The sequence below is a fragment of the Manis javanica genome, chromosome 8 (genome assembly GCF_040802235.1).
Source record: "Manis javanica isolate MJ-LG chromosome 8, MJ_LKY, whole genome shotgun sequence".
Lineage (NCBI taxonomy): Eukaryota > Metazoa > Chordata > Mammalia > Pholidota > Manidae > Manis > Manis javanica.
In genome coordinates this window covers 116,826,440-116,845,940 of record NC_133163.1, presented here as the reverse complement: position 1 = coordinate 116,845,940, position 19,501 = coordinate 116,826,440, and the positions used below count along the sequence as shown (strand labels likewise).

Genomic DNA, 19,501 nt, shown 5'->3' with positions numbered 1-19,501 from the left:
ATTTTTGTTTTTTAGTGAATTCAACAAAAGATCATCTCAAACTAAGCCACCCTGAACAATAAAGACACAAACTTCAAGGTAGTTTTTTTTTTTCAAACATTTACTCAACACAAACACCATTTTCTCCTTTTACACAGCAATATTGTTAGTTTCAAATTGGCTGAGCTGTCAACTGCCAAGAAATTAAAAATGATTCTACATGTCAAACTCAAATAGAAAATGTCATGCAATATATAAATCACTAATAGACTTCTGGCGCAGTCAGCAAGTTTACTATGTTTATTAAAGTCACGTAAATGGTTTGACAAAAGTGCACAACAGAATGACATCACTGGTATGTTATAAATCACAGTGAGTTACTAGAGTACAACAATGCAGTCCTCTACATGGAGGATGCAGGATGGGGTGAATATTACCAAGAATAAAATCTTTTCAACATGTTAGGCCAGTCAGATTTTACTCCCAACTATGTATCTCTGGGAAGACTGGTTAGCAAAGCTGAGGATTTTTCCCCTCAACCAATTACTAAGCAACAACAACAAAAAAAGCCATGCACAAATTTTACAACACCTGATTAAAGACAGACACAAAACCTTGTTCACTTCATCACTTGGCAAACTTTGCAACTTCACTCCTTCATTTTTCTGATTAGGTCACTCATCACATGACTCACCCCTACTGAGAAGCTGTTAATGATTTAGCAATACTCACCCTGCACACACATCAAGATACACTCCCCATAACCATCAAGTCAAAGTCCCTTCCCTACCCATAACACAAATGAACACACCACAAACCTAGGACTAGAGACCACATTTACTTTACAGTCTTTAAAATTAATATATCTATCACCACTATCAGTATAGTATTTATTTCAAATCCCATATTTGGGGGAGGGGATGCTGTACAACCCAGCCCACCTGAAGATTTGGGCAAGTCTGCTAGAAATGTATGAGAAAGCCCTGCCGTGTGCCATACATAATTAGGAGCTTTCTACTTTCTAGAGAGGGTACCCAGAGCAGAGCTGTGCGTTTTCAGAGTAGGAATGAACACACAGCTTAAAATCTTACGGACTAGTAACTTCTCATAGAGCATTTGTTTTCTTTAACCCATTTTAATGTCATAGGATAATGACTGAGGAAAACAGAGAAGTCCCCTGTACGTTGACACATCTGGTGAGCCTGAAAAGGAACATTTAAAATTTTTATAGAACGTTTACCATAAAAACAAGTCCTTTATACTGTTATCCATCTATTCACTACTTCAACCACTGGCTGCTTCTAAAGCCAGCAAACTGTAACCCAGCGTCCAGCAACTCACTCTCACCCCACCCTGTTCCAAGAAAGAAATGCTTCTGCTTAAATAATCCAAAGTGGTCTTATTCATAAAGTAGCTGCCTTAGCTTCAGTGGAGACTGGTGACAGGGTGTTGTTCCCTTGGAATTTAAATTTTCAAAAATTCTTGCCAAATGCAGAGTTGATACGTAGGGAGCTGCTGCCTCCAAATCATTTGTCACGTCCAACAGTGCTATCATACCTATCGAAGTTTCTCATAATAATAAGTTAGATTAATCAACTACTAGTATAAATAAATAAAATCCTTCCCAGAAATAAGGCTGAAGCTTGCTTTTTGGTTGGCTTGTTTGGTCCTTTGTTTGACGTTCCCACGGCAAAGAACCTTAAGGTACCCGGACTGTAGCCTGCTAGAGCAACCCAGAGTAGACCAAAAACCCCTATGTGGCGTCAGAGTTCTTCTGTTAAAAACAGTCCCCTTCTTTATCAATTGTGGGGATGGAATTCCTGCCCATTCTTGAGTTAAATAGTTATCTAAACTCAAGAGTTCAATTTCACCCACTCTAGTAAAAGCATAAAACCTACCAAAGTTTCACATGGTTTGCCCAGGCATTCATTCAGCTGGGTCTCCAAGTCAACCAAATGTATATGACAATTAACTGAGCAAAAAAAAGTTTTGATTGAAACTGTAATGTTACCAAAGACTTACTAACCAAAGCATTCATTCTACAAATAATTAACATAAAATGACAAAAAGTGGCTGAAAAATGGAAGATAGCTAGCGTTCCCAGAGCTGAGATACAGAATTATTACCTTTCTTACCTATTTATTTTCCTTAAAAACAAAATGAAACAAAACTTAAGCTTGGGAAGGGTTTGGCTAAATGTATTTTAACATAATTCTACCAAAAAAAAAAAAAAAACAGGCATGTAGATCACTTGTTTCAAGAATGGCTTTATACAGGTGTTTCACAATACATATTTGGATTTATTTTACAAGACAGAATTAGATCCTTAGCAATATAGCACACAATGTCCTACCATAATAAAAAAAATTAAGTTACCATTAGAATTCAGTTTATTCCACTGTCTTCAAATTCATTCTCCAACTTTGTCAGCATTTCAATCAGCAGTTTTACTATCTCTTGTATTCAGTCTTTCCTTCTCAAAAACACCTGGTGTCATTAAATTTCAATGTCTAAATATGTACATATAATCATTATCCTCATTTTATAAATAATATCTAAATAGCATTGGTCCTGGGTAACCAAAGGGATGAAATGACTTTTAAAACATTCAACATTATCTGACAGTTTAAGTTCTGGTGTTTAAAAATCATACACAATAATATTGGAACCAGCTGAATACCCTGCCATTCCTGAGACATTCCTCAGGATACCAAATAAGCAGACCTTGAAGTCTGAAAATACAGGGTCTGATCTAAGCTATGGGAAAGGCATGATTCACTCACCTTGAGGATGTACATTTTCTCTTTCAGGCCAGGAAAGTTGCCAAGAGTGAGGTACAGTATTTCCTTGATTCACACCAGGAGGATCAAGGACAGTAATTTTCAAATTAGGGCTCATTCAAATACCTCCCTTTGACTGATCCTAAAAACCTTCCTTGTAAAAATCTCAGGTTAGGAAAACAGAAATATATTACCATGACATAATCTACCATCAAAGCATTCCTAACTGAAGCAGAAAGATACATGAAATTTAATTGCAGTAGCTGTCAAAGTATCTTGCATTCTTGTGGGAAAAAGTTTTTAAAGTTCCCCCTTCCATCCCCTCCCCACCCTTCAAAGTATTTCATTTTCTGGGGTCCCTATTTTATTAAAGGCCGTAGGTGCTGATTTTGGCTTGGTCATTATGTTTACACTGATTCAACTGCAACATTTCTCTTATATTTCACAAAGCAATATCCATACGTAGTTAACTGAAGCTTTACAGTTTTATTTTTTTTAGCTTAAATCTGATGTTGCTACATCATTATAATGCTTTTCTTTAAAGAAAAAAAGCTGCAGGTCTTCAGTTAACAGTACCATGCACTATGAGTAGCTAAGGCATTCATTTGGCACTGGGGAGAAAAATACAGATAGTTAATTTTACTTGATCATATTTAACATCAATAGAAATGGGTGTGTACTCTTTACTTGAATTTCTGTGATGCTTAAAAGATAATCATAGAATACTCTTTTAGTCTGACAGTTAAAATGTTGCCATTAAAACAAAACAAAAACACATAAAAACCTCTGTACAGCCTGTTGAAATAAATGACATATTGAATATATGACTGGAAACTTTACAGCTCTCAGACAGAAATACTTTTCAAAGTGGAAATGCAAATTATTTTCATCATCAAAAACTTTTTATTTCCTATGCCCAGCTAGTGATTTTTCTACTTCTTATCACAGACTAAGTAAGAAAGTAAAAAAATTAAAAATATCCTGATTCCCTTTCGTCTATCATAAACATCTTATTAGGGAGGCACGAGTCATGCTCTCTGGGACAGTAGTTTCCAAATTTTAAAAGACACCACACAGGAGGAGAGGGAGAAAGGGACAAAAACAGAATGTATAACTATATTGTGACAATTTGTTTCATAAGAAAACATTGCTGCAGCTTAGCTAAATCATATGAAAATAGAGACATCAAAGAATTTTAGAATTCAAGCCTTACAGTGTCCATCAGTATTCTCTAAAAAATTGCTTTAAGATTACTACCATATACCACCCAGTATAATGCAACAATTTCAATGGATTTAACTTCATATTTGTAACTACTATTAAATGAGAACATTTTTTCAGATTAATCTGCAGCTATTATATTTTAAATCCTCCTGATGTTATAATATGTTGTATCACTCCACATAAATAATCCAGAGTGAAAACCACCTGCAGCAGTTTGGCACATGCAGAACACCTGGGTGTCCCATTACTTTTAATGTTTCTTTTTAGCTGTTTTTCATGAAATCCTCAAAACTGCTGAAAGGATAATAATGCTGACCCAGGCTTAAAAGAAATGCTTTTGCAGAGACAGTTTTTTAAAACATTATCAACTTCAAATCATAAATGTCCCATGTTACATAATTGAAGTATTTTATATTCATTCCTTAAAAAGAACACAAATGTTGAATCATTATATTGTATACCTGAAACTAATATGTTGCATCTCAATTGTACTTCAAGTTAAAAAAAAAAGAAAAATAAGTAATATTTTTTTATCCAATATCCACATCTTAGATTATTATAGTTACACCTAAACAGTGTGGCTTTGTTCTAAGTGATTTGAAATCAATTAACTGCATGAGGTAAGACGACCAAATGCAGAACTAAGGAAGGATGGGAAGGGAGGAAGGGTAATGGAAAGAAACAGAACTTGTGAACACATCATTCTGTTATCTGTGATTAAAGTCCTTTACTTTTAGCACCACTTTAAACAATTTTACATATGCAGTCACTTAATGAAATCCAACGAACTCTTCAAGAGTTCTGGGGATCTGGTCTTGGTAGTTAATGTCATTAGCCCGAACTGCTCGGGCAGCCAGGCACTTGAGACTCATCTTCATTTGAGTTTTCAGTAGTATTTCAGATACCCCAGTTGTACTTTTGTCTAGCGGAGTCTTGTTCTGTTTGTTTGTCATGTCAGTGTGAGCGCCAGCTTCCACTAGGCTAATGATGATAGAGTGCAAGGTTAAAAAATCACTGATGGGCCTGTTGTACTGAACAATAATATGAAGGGCGCTGTTCCCCTCGTTGTCCACAGCGTTCACCTCAGCGCCACAGTCCAGCAGGAGCTTGGTGACAAGCGCGTTTGGAAAACTGCAGACATCATTGGTGTGGAAATCATCAACTGGGGTATTTGAGTTGACAGCAAGATGCAATAAGGTGAAGCCTTCCCGAGTTCTGGGATCCAGGTGAATCAGGTTGTAGATCTGCTTGTTAATTCTGCACTGATCCTCTTCACTGCACTGTGTTTTGGTGGAGATGCACACTAAATACAGAAAGGTATAGAGATTGCATTCGTAATTGTCCATAGCATTGTGGACATCAGCATCTGCAATATTTTTTACTCTGTTCATACTCTGCTCTATTTCCAAAACACTGCATCTCAAAACACATTCTATGTCGGGGGCCTTCACAGTTTCATTCAAATGAATCATCTGTGAGAAAACTTGGGCAAATCGAAGAAGATCCTTGTGGGTATTCCTGTTACCTTTCTGTCTCAGGTGCAGGGCATGAAGCCACAACTTGATACACTGTTCAAATTCCATGTTATCTGCATAAACAGCTCCCCTGTAAATGATGGGATGGGAAACATCAATATTGTCAGCACCTAAAATCCGTTCCCGAACTATAAGGCCTTCCATATGAAGAGCATCTCTGTCCTGCCGAATGGATTCCAGTTCCTGAGGATTTCTACATTCAGTTCTATTCCCATAAGCATGGATTGGTGGGAGAACCTCTTTCTCAAGAACATTATCACCATCTTGAAACCTCTCCAACATAGCTAAATATAAATAGTGGTATGTCTTCATGATGTCATAGTTCTCACGGTCATTTGCAAAGGAGGCACCCAGGAGTTCCAAAGCTTCAATCCGACTTCTTCTGTCACAATCAGCATGAGAGAGCAACAGTTCGACGACATCAGCTTTACAGCTTTCAGCAGCTACTTTTAATGGTGTCATCCCATGGCCGTTCACTACTATAGCAGCACGCCATTTTATCAGCTCTTTCACAATATCTATGTGCCCAGCTTCAGCTGCAAAATGCAATGCTGTGGCTCCACAATGTGCTTTAGCATTGGGATCAGCACGTTGTTCTAAAAGGTATCTGACCACATCAGTGTGTCCCTTATATGCTGCAATCATTAGGCAGGTGTTGTCATATTTGTTAGCAATGCTGATGTTAGCATTATTTTCAACCAAGTATTTCACAATGTCCAGTCTGCCATCAAAGCAAGCTGCCCGCAGCGGGGTCGAGTTAGTTACTGTTGTATGGTTTACGTTGGCTCCATGACTGACTAGAAGTTTAACAACTTCAAAATGCCCTGCTCCTGCTGCACACCAAAGAGCAGTGGCACCATCAATGACATACCTATTCATGAAAAGAACAAATAGTTAGAAAATGGAAGCCACATACCCTAGTGTAAGTTTAAAGAATGTATTCATTTGCAACAACCAAATCTTCAATCTACAGAACATGAATAAAACATTAGTTTGCTAAAAAAAAAGGCAGTTAACTTAAGTAAAGCACTTTGCCTAGTACTTGTATCTAGTATTAGCTCAAGAAACATTAGTTATTAGTTTTTATTAAAGTACATTAACCTAAAAAAAAAATCAACTTTCTACTATAAAAGTGTAAATTTCAGGAAACACAGAGGAAATGTATGAAGGTGTGTAACTTCACCACAAAGCTGACACCCTGGCTCTTATGAGCTCGGCATGTTCCTCCTTCCCAGCATCCCCCAGGTACCACCGTTTCTCTCAAATAATGCCAGTGAGAAAATCACCCCAGTCTCTACATTAACATTGTATTGGAAACCTCTTCAGAAGGAAAGTACTTAAGCAGATGATTTTTCCTTAAGATTATTTAAGCTAATCAAGTATTATACTCTACTACAGCAATGAGAATGGAAGAGCTACTGCTCTACACAACCACATGGATGGGCCACACAAACATGGTGCTGGACAACAGAAGCCAACCAAAGAGAGTGCTCACTGTAGTATCAGTTACAGACAGGCAGTAGCAGAGGTCAGGGTGCCCGCCACCAGTGAATGTGAGGAAACACAGACAGACTTCATTAACCGAACGTGTTCACTTTGTGGAGCTTTTATACATTCCAACTAGTGCATTTTTCTATCTTATACTTCAATTAAAAAGTTTAAAATGTGTGTGTGTGTGTTTGTATTATGTATCTATGTGTGTTGCTCAACTAAACCATTGGGGAAAAAATACTAACAGCAAGAAAAATTGGCACTTCCTGAAAACCAAGTAGGCATGTTCCCTGACCTTCAGTCTGTGATGGGGCTTTGTAGCTTCACGGTCACCATTTAAATTACTGAGGGTCTTGATATGCACTAGGTTCACTTCTGATGTACAATTAGACTCTTGCTAGGTAGCCAGTCTTTCCCACCTTTCCACTTTCAGGCTTTCCTCAATTTCCTAACTTTTATCCTATTACTGACCATCAGACCTAAAAAACAGATATTTGCCAGAGAGACTCAGATCTACTAGCTAGAGCCACTAAAATAAGTATACTTGTAAGTGCTAAGGATAAACATCCATCAAAGCACTATCCACTAGAGCAATCAAACATATACACAAAAAGTCTCACTGGTGAGCTTCTCCCTGTGCAACCTTCTGTTTTAATGAAGGCTGAATTATCTCTCTCGTGAAGTGAAAAAGCGTACAGTCCCCCAGATAATACAAATATCATAGTTTAACCCAACTAACACCCCCAAAACAACACTACCATTTCTGAATATAGAAGACCTACTTTATAATAATTCAAGCAATTACTTATTCAGATTCAAATAATGACACAAAATGTTTACAAGCAAAAGCTTTCTCATTAACTCCCTATGGGGGAATTATGAGGGACTGCCTGGGAAAAGGGTTTAAAGCTGCTGGAAATAGCCTGTATTTTGATCTGGGTAGTGGCTACATGGATGGATATTTAGGAAAAAAAACTCATCAAACTGCATACTTAAGACTTGTGCATTTTACTGTATGGAAGATAACCCTCCCCCGCCCCACCCCTCCCAAGAATTAGAAACCTTTTGTAGTTTCTTTTTAAATTATTATTTGTTTAAATACCATTTAAATGTTAATTGATTTTTTAAAATAATCAATCAAGAAAATAAGACATTACATCAGGGATATGTTTTAGTGGTTGCCAACTATCTACCTTTCACAAACAATTCAGTTCAATTAAAATTTACTTTATACACATAAAGTTCAAGAATTTTCTTTCAAAAAATTTTTTCACAGTCAAAAAAGTACTATTTACAACACATCAGAAAATATCAATATCTAGTAATACATTTAATAAAAAATGCAGAAGACCTCTACACTGAGAACTACAAAATATTCCCAAGATAAATTAAAGAAGATCTAAATAAATGAAGAAATATTCCATGTTCATAGTTTAGAAGACTCAAGAGCATTAAGATGTCAATTATCCCCCAAAATGATCTATAGATTCAATGCAATTCAAATCAAAATCCCAGCAGGTGTTTGTGTATGCACACACACAAGCACATAGATGCACAAACACACAAATGTATCCATACACAGATAGAAACTGACAAGCCAATTCTGAAATGTATATAGAAATGCAAAGGACATAGAACAACCAAGATATTCTTGAAAGAAAAATAAAGTTGGAGGACAAACTACAGTAATTAAGATAGTGCGTCACTGGCACAAAGACAAATATATTAATAAAACAAAAACCTCCAGAAATAGATTCACACACACAGAGTCCTTGATTTATGACAAAAGCTCCAGTGAAACTCAGGTAGAAACTATGGTCTTTTAAACACATGGTGCTGAAGCAACTAGACACCCATATGGTAAAAAAATTAACCTTGACTCTTAACTCACACTATGCACAAAATTTAGAGAAGTAGCACAGACCTAAAACATAAAAAGTAAAACAATAAAAGCTTGTAAGAAAAAAAAACTATCATCATGACCTAGGGGTTGATGACAATTTCTTAAACAGAGTACAAAAAACAATAATCACAGAAGAAAAACTGATTTATTAGATTTTCTCAAAATTAAGAATTTCTCTTCATCAAAAGACATTGTGAAGACAGTGAATAGGCAGTCAATCCACTAACTGGACAAGATATCTGCAGTAGATAAATCAATTTTAAAAAGGGAAAATAACCCAATTTTTAAAATGAGTGAAAAAGAGAATACTATGAAAAAATTATATGCCAACAAACTGGATAATCTAAAAGAAATGGACAACCTTCTAGAAAAATACAACCTTCCAAGACTGACCCAGGAAGAAACAGAAAGTCTAAACAGACGAATTACCAGCAACAAAGTTGAATAGATAATCAAAAAACTACCCAAGGACAAAACCCCCAGACCAGATGATTACACACTGAATTTTATCAGACATTTAGAGAAGACCTAATACCCATCCTCCTTAAAGTTTTCCAAAAAGTAGAAGAGGTGGGAATACTTCCAAATTCATTCTATGAAGCCAGGATCACTCAAATACCAAAACCAGGCAAAGATACCACAAAAAAAGAAAATTCCAGACCAATATCCCTGATGAACATAGATGCAACAATACCCAACAAAATATTAGCAAACCAAATTCAAAAATACATCAAAAAGATCATACATCATGGTCAAGTGAGATTTATTCCAGGGATGCAAGGATGGTATAATATTAGAAAACCCATCAACACCACCCACTACATCAACAAAAAGGACAAAAATCACAAGATCATCTCCATAGATGCTGAAAAAGCATTTGACAAAATTCAACATCCATTCCTGACAAAAACTCTCAACAAAATGGGTATAGAGGGTAAGTACCTCAACATAATAAAGGCCATATATGACAAACCCACAGCCAACATCATACTTAACAGTGAGAAGCTGAAAGCCTTTTCTTTAAGATCAGAAACAAGACAAGGATGACCACTCTCTCCACTTTTATTCAACATAGTTCTGGAGGTCCTAGCCACAGCAATCAGACAACACAAAGAAATAAAAGACATCCAGATTGGCAAGGAAGAAGCTGAACTGTCCCTGTTTGCAGATGACATGATATTGTACATAAGAAACCCTAAAGAATCCACTCCAAAACTACTAGAACTAATATCTGAATTCAGCAAAGTTGCAGGATACAAAATTAATACACAGAAATCTGCTGCATTCCTATACACTAATGATGAACTAGCAGAAAGAGAAATCGGGAAAACAATTCCATTCACAATTGCATTAAAAAGAATAAAATGCCTAGGAATAAACCTAACCAAGAAAGTGAAAGACCAACACCCTGAAAACTACAAGACACTCTTGAGAAAAATTAAAGAAGCCACTAATAAATGGAAACACATCCGATGCTCATAGATAGGAAGAATTAATATTGTCAAAATGGCCATCCTGCCCAAAGCAATCTACAGATTCAATGCAATTCCTATCAAAATACTGACAGCATTCTTCAATGAACTATATCAAATAGTTTTAAAATTCATATGGAACCACAAAAGACCCTGAATAGCCAAAACAATCCTTAGAAGGAAGAATAAAGCTGGGGGGTATTATGCTCCCCAACTTCATGCACTACTACAAAGGCACAGTAATCAAGACAATTTGGTACTCGCACAAGAACAGAGCCATAGGTAAATGGAATAGAATAGAGAGCCCAGATATAAACCCAAACATATATGGCCAATTAATATATGATAAAGGAGCCATGGACATACAATGGAGAAAGGACAGCCTCTTCAACAACTGGTGTTGGCAAAACTGGACAGACATACGTAAGAGAATGAAACTAACTGGATCACTGTCTAACTCCATACACAAAAGTAAACTCGAAATGGAACAAAGATCTGAATGTAAGTCATGAAACCATAAAACTCTTAGAAGAAAACATAGGTAAAACTCTCTTGAATATAAACATGAGCAATTTTTCATGAACATATCTCCTTGGACAAGGGAAACAAAAGCAAAAAAGAACAAGTGGGACTACATCAAACTAAAAAGCTTCTGTACAGCAAAGGACACCATCAACAGAAAAGGCATCCTACAGTATAGGAGAATATATTCATAAATGACATATCTGACAAGGGGTTAACATCCAAAGAGCTCACACACCTCAACACCCAAAAAGCAAATAACCCAATAAATGGGTCTCCAAAGAAGAAACTCAGATGGCCAACAGGCACATGAAAAGATGCTCCATATTGCTAATCATCAGGGAAATGCAAATTAAAACCACAATGAGATATCACCTCACACCAGTTAGATGGCCAACATCCAAAAGACAAGCAACAACAAATGCTGGCAAAGATGCGGAAAAAGGGGAACCCTCCTACACTGCTGGTGGGAATGTAAATGAGTTCAACCATTGTGGAAAGCAATATGGAGGTTCCTCAAAAAACTAAAAGTAGAAATACTATTTGACCAGGAATTCCACTGTTAGGAATTTACCTGAAAAAAACAAGATCACAGACTCAAAACAACATATGCACTCCTATGTTTATCGCAGCACTATTTACAATAGCCAAGACATGGAAGCAACCTAAGTGTCCATCAGTAGATGAATGGATAAAGAAGATGTGGTACATATACACAATGGAATATTATTCAGCCATAAGAAAACAAATCCTACCATTTGCAACAACATGGATGGTGCTGGAGGGTATTACGCTCAGTGAAATAAGCCAGGCAGAGAAAGACAAGTACCAAATGATTTCACTCATTTGTGGAGTATAACAACGAAGCAAAACTGAAGGAACAAAATAGCAGCAGACTCACAGAACCCAAGAATGGACTAGCAGTTACCAAAGGGAAAGGGGTTGGGGAGAGTGGGTGGTAAGGGAAGGATAAGGGGATTAAGGTGTATTATGATAGCACTCATAATATACGGGGTCACGGGGAACACAGTATAGCATAGAGAAGTAGTGACTCTGTGGCATCTTACTACACTGATGGACAGTGACTGCAATGGGATGTGTGGGGGGGACCTGATAATATGGGGAATGTAGTAAGCACAAGGTAGCTCAAGTGAAACCTGAGCATAAAATTATATATCAGTGATACCTTAATAAAAAAAAATGAGTGAAAAGACTGAGAAGTCTACTTCACAAAAGAAGCTCTTCAAATGACAATAAGGATATGAGAAAATGTTCATGGTCAGCATGTGAAGCAACTAAAATTCTTCACTGATGGAAATTACAGATAGGAATGTAATTTGGTTCAACCACTTTGGGAAAACTGTTCAGCAATAACTATTAAACATACACACCAATTCCACTCCTTGGCATTCTCTTCTAATACAGAGAAACGAATGCAAATGTCCAGCAGAAAACACATATAAAAATGTTCATAGCAGCTTTATTCACAAGTCAAACACTGGAAACAACTAAAATGTCCATCAACAGGATAAATAAACTGTACATACAATGGAATATTAAAAGGCATGTTTTTAAAAAAAAGAAACCACTTATATATCCAACTACACAGATGAATTTCATAGAATTGTTCCAAAAAAAAAAGTCAGACAGAAAAGAGAGAATATATTGCATGATTCTATTTATAGAAGTTCAATTATAGGCAAAACTAATTTATGGTGATAGAAGTCAGAATAATCATTACTTCTGGGAGAGGAAAGGAGGGGGAATTGACTGAAAAGGGCACAAGGGAAACTTTTGGAGTGATTAAAATGTTCTGCATATTGATCTAGAGGGTGATTACTAGATGTAAACATTAAAATTTTATTGCATTGTACACTTAAGATTTATGCACCTTACTGTATGTTATACCTTAACTAAAAACAGGTATAATTAAAACAAATAAGCACAAATCAATTTAAAGAAAAACAGTTTAAATGAATACAAATAGCTAATACTTTCAATGTGCCAAGCACTGTATAAGTGCTTAATATGCAATGTATCTCATTTAGTTCTCACAAAAACCTCCACCCAATAATCCTATGAGGTAGATACTATTATTTTGTTCACTTTACAAATCTGTAACTAAAAAATTTACATGAAATTAAAAAGTCAAAAGTACTCTGGAAACTGTAAAATCCATCAAATGTAAGGAAACATTGACATGTCATTGTCCAAACATTTGTTTCAATTAAAAAAGCATTTTTTTCAAACTGATTACTAATATAATCAAAAAATTAGTACATAGTTAACACATAGGTTCATTTGCATAGTTACAGTGTTTCCTTGTATTCTTTAAAATATAAAACTATTAAACACCAGGAACATGAAGCTAAACTATCTAAAACTCAAGAAATGTTACACTAATATAAGCATTCATATACATTGTCTTTAACTCTCACAATAACCATACAAGATAAATATGATCCCCATTTTAAAGATGAAAAAGAGAAAGTGATTAAAATCTTTTTCTGACCTCAAATTTGTCAGTTAATAATGTAAGAGCAAAACTTAAGAGTATATACTTCACTTGGTTTTTATAATAGTTTAATACTTTTCCTGGTAGCCTAATAATTTCCATTCTTTTCACACAGTGATGTGACAGGAGTCTCAAAAGAAGTTTCAATTATCAATTTTTATTGAGACAATTAAAAACCTCTAATAGTTTATGACAAAAATTTCACTGCAAAACATATTATAAAATGATTGATTACTCCTTCAGAACCATTAGCCTTAGAGAATCTGGAATTTCTACATCTAAACAAAAATTTTAGACAGATTAAAGGGAATTATAACCCTAACATCTATGACATTCCTTTGTTACAAAATTCAGCTAAAATTGTAAGTGTATACTGCCTCAAAAATACTAACCACATGTATAACAAAAAATAAAAATACAGTAAAATTGATACAATTTTTACTTAATGCCTATAGGAGAAACACTACAAAATAATGATCTTCCTAGACTTAGTCTAAAACTGCAATGCAAATTCTCTATTATGAAATTTCATCTTAAAAATCAAGGAACTATAATCTGATATTCATCTTTTTAAACAAAGTATGTGCATCAACGATGGAAACATTTCACAATAATTACATTTCTGATCAAAAAGTAAGCTCATCTATTTCCTGGTTCAATTTTAAATAAAAACATCTGGTTCAAGCATTTGAAATAGAAATAAAAATTCAGTAAATGTAAATGACCAGCACTTTATTTCAAGCAAAATCCTTACAATCACTTACTAGATGAAATGTTGCTCCTTGAAATATATACTGGCAATGACTTTCTAAATAAAGTCAAATGATGATGTACCCGGACACTCACTGAAAGTATCAGCATTAGCACTGATGTTTTTTAAAAGGAAGAACCCTCAACAAAAAGCCTCAGAATTCCCAGAGGTCCTCTTCTCCTTCCCACCTATCTCAACAAACCTCTTCTAGGACAGGGATTCCCCATAAACTTTGAGATGGGGTGTTCGGACCCTCAGAACTCAGGCCAGCAAACTATTACATGGTCATATGGCACCTCCCCTTTGTTTTGTTCATATTTATAACATTCCTAACAGCTTCCCATTCTCCAACTAAAGGTTCTTTCATCCCCAGTCATGTCCTCTCTCCCATGTCAATTTTGGTCTTCATATATTAAGCTGTAAGAAAAATCATCTTAAATGTTACTCCTAAAAATATGAACAAGAATGCAAATATCAGCATGGGGCTTAATGTAGGTGGGTAGTCCCTTCCCCCTTGAGGCTCTATTATGAATCTATTTTAGTTTTCTAAGGTATTATGGAAGTTATCAGGCAGAACATAGATTTTCTTAAAATTTTAATCTTATTTACTTAATGTGTTTCTCTCTCTCTCTCTCTCACACACACACACACACATAACATGTACCATATCAAACCCATAATTAATTTACTGTTGCTTAGGAAGAAGATACGAAGTAGGACTTTAAAAATATGAAGATGGTACACAAATGACTAAAAATTAGGTAACACGAATCTACTTCAGCACACAAAGTGAACCTGCTAGTCCCCACCTGGCCATGGGTCTCAAGTGCCAATGGAATCTAAAGGGGGGATTGGCTAAGTACCTCTCAAAAACCTAGCCCCCAATGGATTAAGTGAGCTTCCAGTTGTTAAAACCTCATTCAGGCTAACATTTCCACCATGTCTAGAATGAGTGTAAAGTGAAATCATATGACATTTGCAAATTACAGTCTCTTTATCTAGTTCTGAAATGCCAAAATGACTGGAATAAATTGGTGTGAGTGGGCAGAAAGGTGGCCATGAATTTCAGTTCTTCTCCTTTGTTAATTAATTGGTAAGCTCCTCAAAAGTAGAAGCCTTCTGTTTTTCTGTATCCTCCACAGAACATGACACAGGCTGGGTCCATCATAGGCATTTAATAAATAGAACACTAAACTACTTTTACATAACAGTAATAAATTCATAAATAAGCCATAAACAAAAAGACAGATTCAAAAAGGCTCAAAATCTTAAATGACAGAAATGTTTGCAATTGCAGTCTTACCAGTCTGACTCGATATGTTACACAAAGATCATCAAAAATCTGGCCTCCACCTCTCTCCAGTACCCCACAATCTCTGTCTCAATTTCCCTAGCTTGAATCTTCTTCTTCATGTCTTTTAAGATCCAGCTCAGACCACCTCACCTGGACGTCTTCCCTGAGTCACCCAGGCAAAGCTGAGCACTTCCTCGTCCTGCACTCCTTCCGGCTGCAAATTACTCTTTTGTGTATCTATTTCTCTGTATCCCCATTAGAATGTCTTCCCCCATAGTGGGAACAGTATGTTATTCATCTCTGCATGCCCAATTCCTAACACAAAGCCTGGCACACAGTAGGAGTTCAGATAAATGCTTGCTTACTGAAACCCCTTAATTTCACTGCCAGTGCAGAATACTGGGCAAGGTAAACCACTGCACAGGATCAGAGCTATATTTCTAGTCATTTCAGGTTTTTTAAACTGCCACCTCACGGTACCTTTCTCCCTGATAGTCAAGAAGGACAGCAATATGCAAAACCTTTCCAAATGCATTAGACAACTATTTTTTCTTGCCACTTATTCTCCCCTCATCCAAATAGGCCCCAGCAAGCTCCTTATTAACAGTGTTCCCAGCAGCTGTTGCTGCAGAGATTCGTATCTCCATGGATGCATGTGCCTATGCAGCTGGAATGGCGCTGGAAGTTCAAGGGGTCATTTCTGCTTCACTCCTCCTCTGGGTAGAGGAAAGGTTGTGGGAATACAGGGAGTTACAGAAAGGAGACAGGAGCCAGTAAGGAAAAAGCAAACATGAATCAGGTTGCCATCTTTGGTCAATGAAAAAGACCATTTTCTTAATGTCTAGAGAAGTGGTACCAGAGATTAACCACTACCCGTGGGCTACATTTCTTTAAAATGTAGAACTCTAAAATATTTTCCTCCCATCTAAAACAGAAGAAAAATCTTTTTATTTAAACCTAAAAAAGAATCAGCCAAAATTCAACAATGCCCTAGTCATCCTCAAGAAGTGGTGCTTTTTCAGTCAGGTTTTAACCAAGCAGTTTTCAATCACCAAAACTAAAGATACAGATTTTTATGCTTGGACCACATGTATCTCAAAAGAAGAAAATGCTGTAATAGTTTATGTATTGGCACAAATCAACAGAAACAAATACAACCAATGAAGTTTGTAATCTGTAAAGCACATTATAATCATCCACCACAGAAGAAAGGATAATGCGGTCAAACCTGACAATTCTGTATTCAACAGTACCATACCCAAAATATGTACAGTTAAACCCGAGGACAAGTTTTAACTATTCTAATAGGAATTTTTGAACTCCCCACCTCAAATAACAGTAAATTATCAAGCTTCCCTATAATATCAGAGGATAATACATAGTTTAACAATGGGATCATCTCCTATACAGGGTACAGAGTCATTTTTGCAGCCAACATATCTACCCCCAGCAATGTAAAACAGAATGTCGGGATGTCTGGCTGCCTGCTGATGGTTCTAAGGGCTTATATTTCGACACTGAAGTCCAGCAACCCGCTGAAGGTTTTATCGGACCATTCACTTCAAGGGGTAAAAACTGGGTGACCAATAACTCATCAAACAGAGGTTTTCAATGTTAATTGCCGACCTCGTTAATTTCTGATTTCGGTTAGAACCCTAGTACTGATAAACCTAAAACCTGGAAAGGCAGCCGCCTCCTCTATACTGCTTGCTCACAGGCTAGTACAGAATTATCTATTAGATATCAAGGCAGAGGGTGTGGCTATTTACCTATAGAAGCGATAAGGGGTAGGGGACTGATGAGGATGAGCAGCAAAACGTGGGATGGAGGATTAGCCCTGGGGGATGAAACGGGCATTAACGGGCAGAAGGAAGCACAAAAAGTGAAAAGTGAATACCTCCGTGAAGACAGAGTGTGGGAGGGGCGTGAGAAGGGAACACACTCCGCGAAGTGGTGGGTCCATGCTTGCTGGGGAGGAGGCTGGGAGTTGGGATGTACCTACCCGTCGAAGCGGACGGTGCCTGTCTGCTGAGTCTGCACCCGGTAATGTTCTAAGAGCAAGCGCACCACCTTGGCGTGCCCATTGCGGGCTGCGATGATGAGGGGCGTGGAGCGCTGCCCTCCCTGCTGGCTGACATAGCCAAGCAGATAGCGGATGTCGCTTTCAGACCGGTTGAGAAGCAAGGCGGCCAGAGTAAGCACCTTGCCCTCGCTGGCCGCTTTGTATACATAGCCAGCCAGGCCCTCCATGGCGGCCGCCAACTCCAATACCCGTTTGGTCGCCACCGCTGCTGCTGCCTTGCGCCCCCGGAGGCCGCGTTCGCCAGCGCTTCAAACCTGGGCCCTCGCAGCCCATTCAACGGGGCGCCTTCGCCGCCGCCGCGCCCAGGCAGCAGCGCGGCCGGGAGGGGGCGGGGACGCAGAGGCGGCCGAATGCCGCGGGGGGCACGTCCGCGACCCAGCCCCGGCAAGGGGGAAGGCGGTCAGGGCTGCTGCCCCCAAGGCCCCAGGCGTCGGCCCTGGGCCGAGGGCATCTCCACGGCAACCGCCGCCCCGGGCCTCCAGCCGGACCCCTCCTTCCTGCGGGCTGCGACAGGCGCGTGGCCGAGCTACGGGTGGCCGAGGAGGTCTCTAGAGGGCCGCGCGCGCCCGGGACGGCGGACGGTGGGCGCGTCTCACCCGTCCCGGCCCGCCGGGCCTGAAGCCTGAAGCTGCCCCCGCCTCCGCCTCGGCTCTCCGTCCTGCCCGGCTGCAGGAAAGCCGCAGGCCCTCGCCCACCGGAGCTCAGAAGAGCCACACGCCGGGGAAGGCTTCGGAGCTCCACGCCGGGCGGCCCCCGGGGCGATGCGGAGGCTCCCGCGGCAGCAGCCCCCGATCCGGCTCGGGACGAAGGCGAGCCTCTGCAGACTGGGCCGGGAAGGGGAGGGCGCGAGCGGGAGGGACGAGTAGGCGGGGTGTCTCTTCCAAAGTCGACCGGCCGGCAAACGAGGCCTTCGTGAAGAAAGGTTCTACCGCGCCAAGTGGGCCCTTGCCCGGTTCGCACCTGAATGTCCTCCTTGCCCTTGACTCCTGGCGCCCCCACACAGCCCTGGGGATCCCTTGCCTGAGAGGGCACCAGAGTGAGGGCACTGAAACCCTACTACCGGCGGGCTGGGGGCCCGCCCCATTTTACCATTGATGGGGCGGGACCCCTCTCTGCCCCTGATTGGGGGCCCAGGGAGGGGCACCTGGCAGGATCCATTTTTGGAAAAGGACAGCGTCTCTGAGCCCCAGAAACGTGAGGGGACTTAAGGACCGACGCTAGGCCCTGAGAAGGAGCTGAAGACCCTCCTGAAGTCAGGGGCAGGGAGAACCCCCATGGTGGAAAGGCACGGAGGACCCTGGGAAGGGAGACAGGTCAGTGTTGAGACAGACCAGGATTCTGATCCTGAGCCTGTCAGACCCTCCGTTTTCTCACATACCGCACAAGATAGTTAGGATTTGAAAAAATCATTTGTCCATTGAACACTAGAGATGTTCAATGAACAAATGGACACTATTATGTGCCAGGCTCAACACTAGCGATTCAGTGATAGACAAGAAAAACAGTGCCGTCAGTTGAGACGTTTGTGGTGGTGTGGGGAAAACAGACTACAAACAAGTAAACAAGTGATAGACAAAACTACTGGAGTTCGTATTATTAGCATCTGCTAGGAAGCAAATAAAACCGAGTGGTGGTGGGGGTTGCTAATTTAGTTAGGGTGATCAGACCAGACCTCCCTCCCTGTAACTCCAGGCTTGGGTGTTCTAGGCAGAGGAAGGAGCTGGGACAAAAGCCCTGAGCAGGGTGCACACTTGGTGAGCACAGAAGCAAACATCCGTGTGGCTTGCCGCCGAGTGGGCCATAGAAGTATGGGAGATGAATCCGCAGGGTGCAGATCACGCTAGGGCTCAGAACCCCACGGTAAAGTATACCCATACTTCTACCCAAGTATACTGAGGGCATTTGAAGGCTTTTAAACAGGAACGTGACAAGATACAATTTATGGTTTTTAA

General features: G+C 39.2%; 1 protein-coding gene across 1 annotated transcript; it reads right to left on the bottom strand.

Moving 5' to 3' along the window:
- Window positions 1-264: 264 nt before the first annotated feature.
- FEM1B (fem-1 homolog B) lies at window positions 265-18,809 on the bottom strand. Its single transcript, XM_017666962.3, has 2 exons — window positions 17,469-18,809; window positions 265-6,389 (listed from the first exon to the last, which is right to left on the bottom strand). The coding sequence occupies exons 1-2, from the start codon at window positions 17,714-17,716 to the stop codon at window positions 4,754-4,756; spliced, it is 1,884 nt and encodes a 627-aa protein (XP_017522451.1). The 5' UTR covers window positions 17,717-18,809; the 3' UTR covers window positions 265-4,753.
- Between the last annotated feature and the right edge of the window lie 692 nt (window positions 18,810-19,501).

Excerpts from the sequence above, each read along its gene's own strand:
- FEM1B (XM_017666962.3), bottom strand. The coding sequence starts at position 17,716 with ATGGAGGGCCTGGCTGGCTATGTATACAAAGCGGCCAGCGAGGGCAAG. Across the intron at positions 6,390-17,468 it reads GGCACCGTCCGCTTCGACGG|GTATGTCATTGATGGTGCCA; the intron begins GTAGGTACATCC and ends TTTCATGAATAG.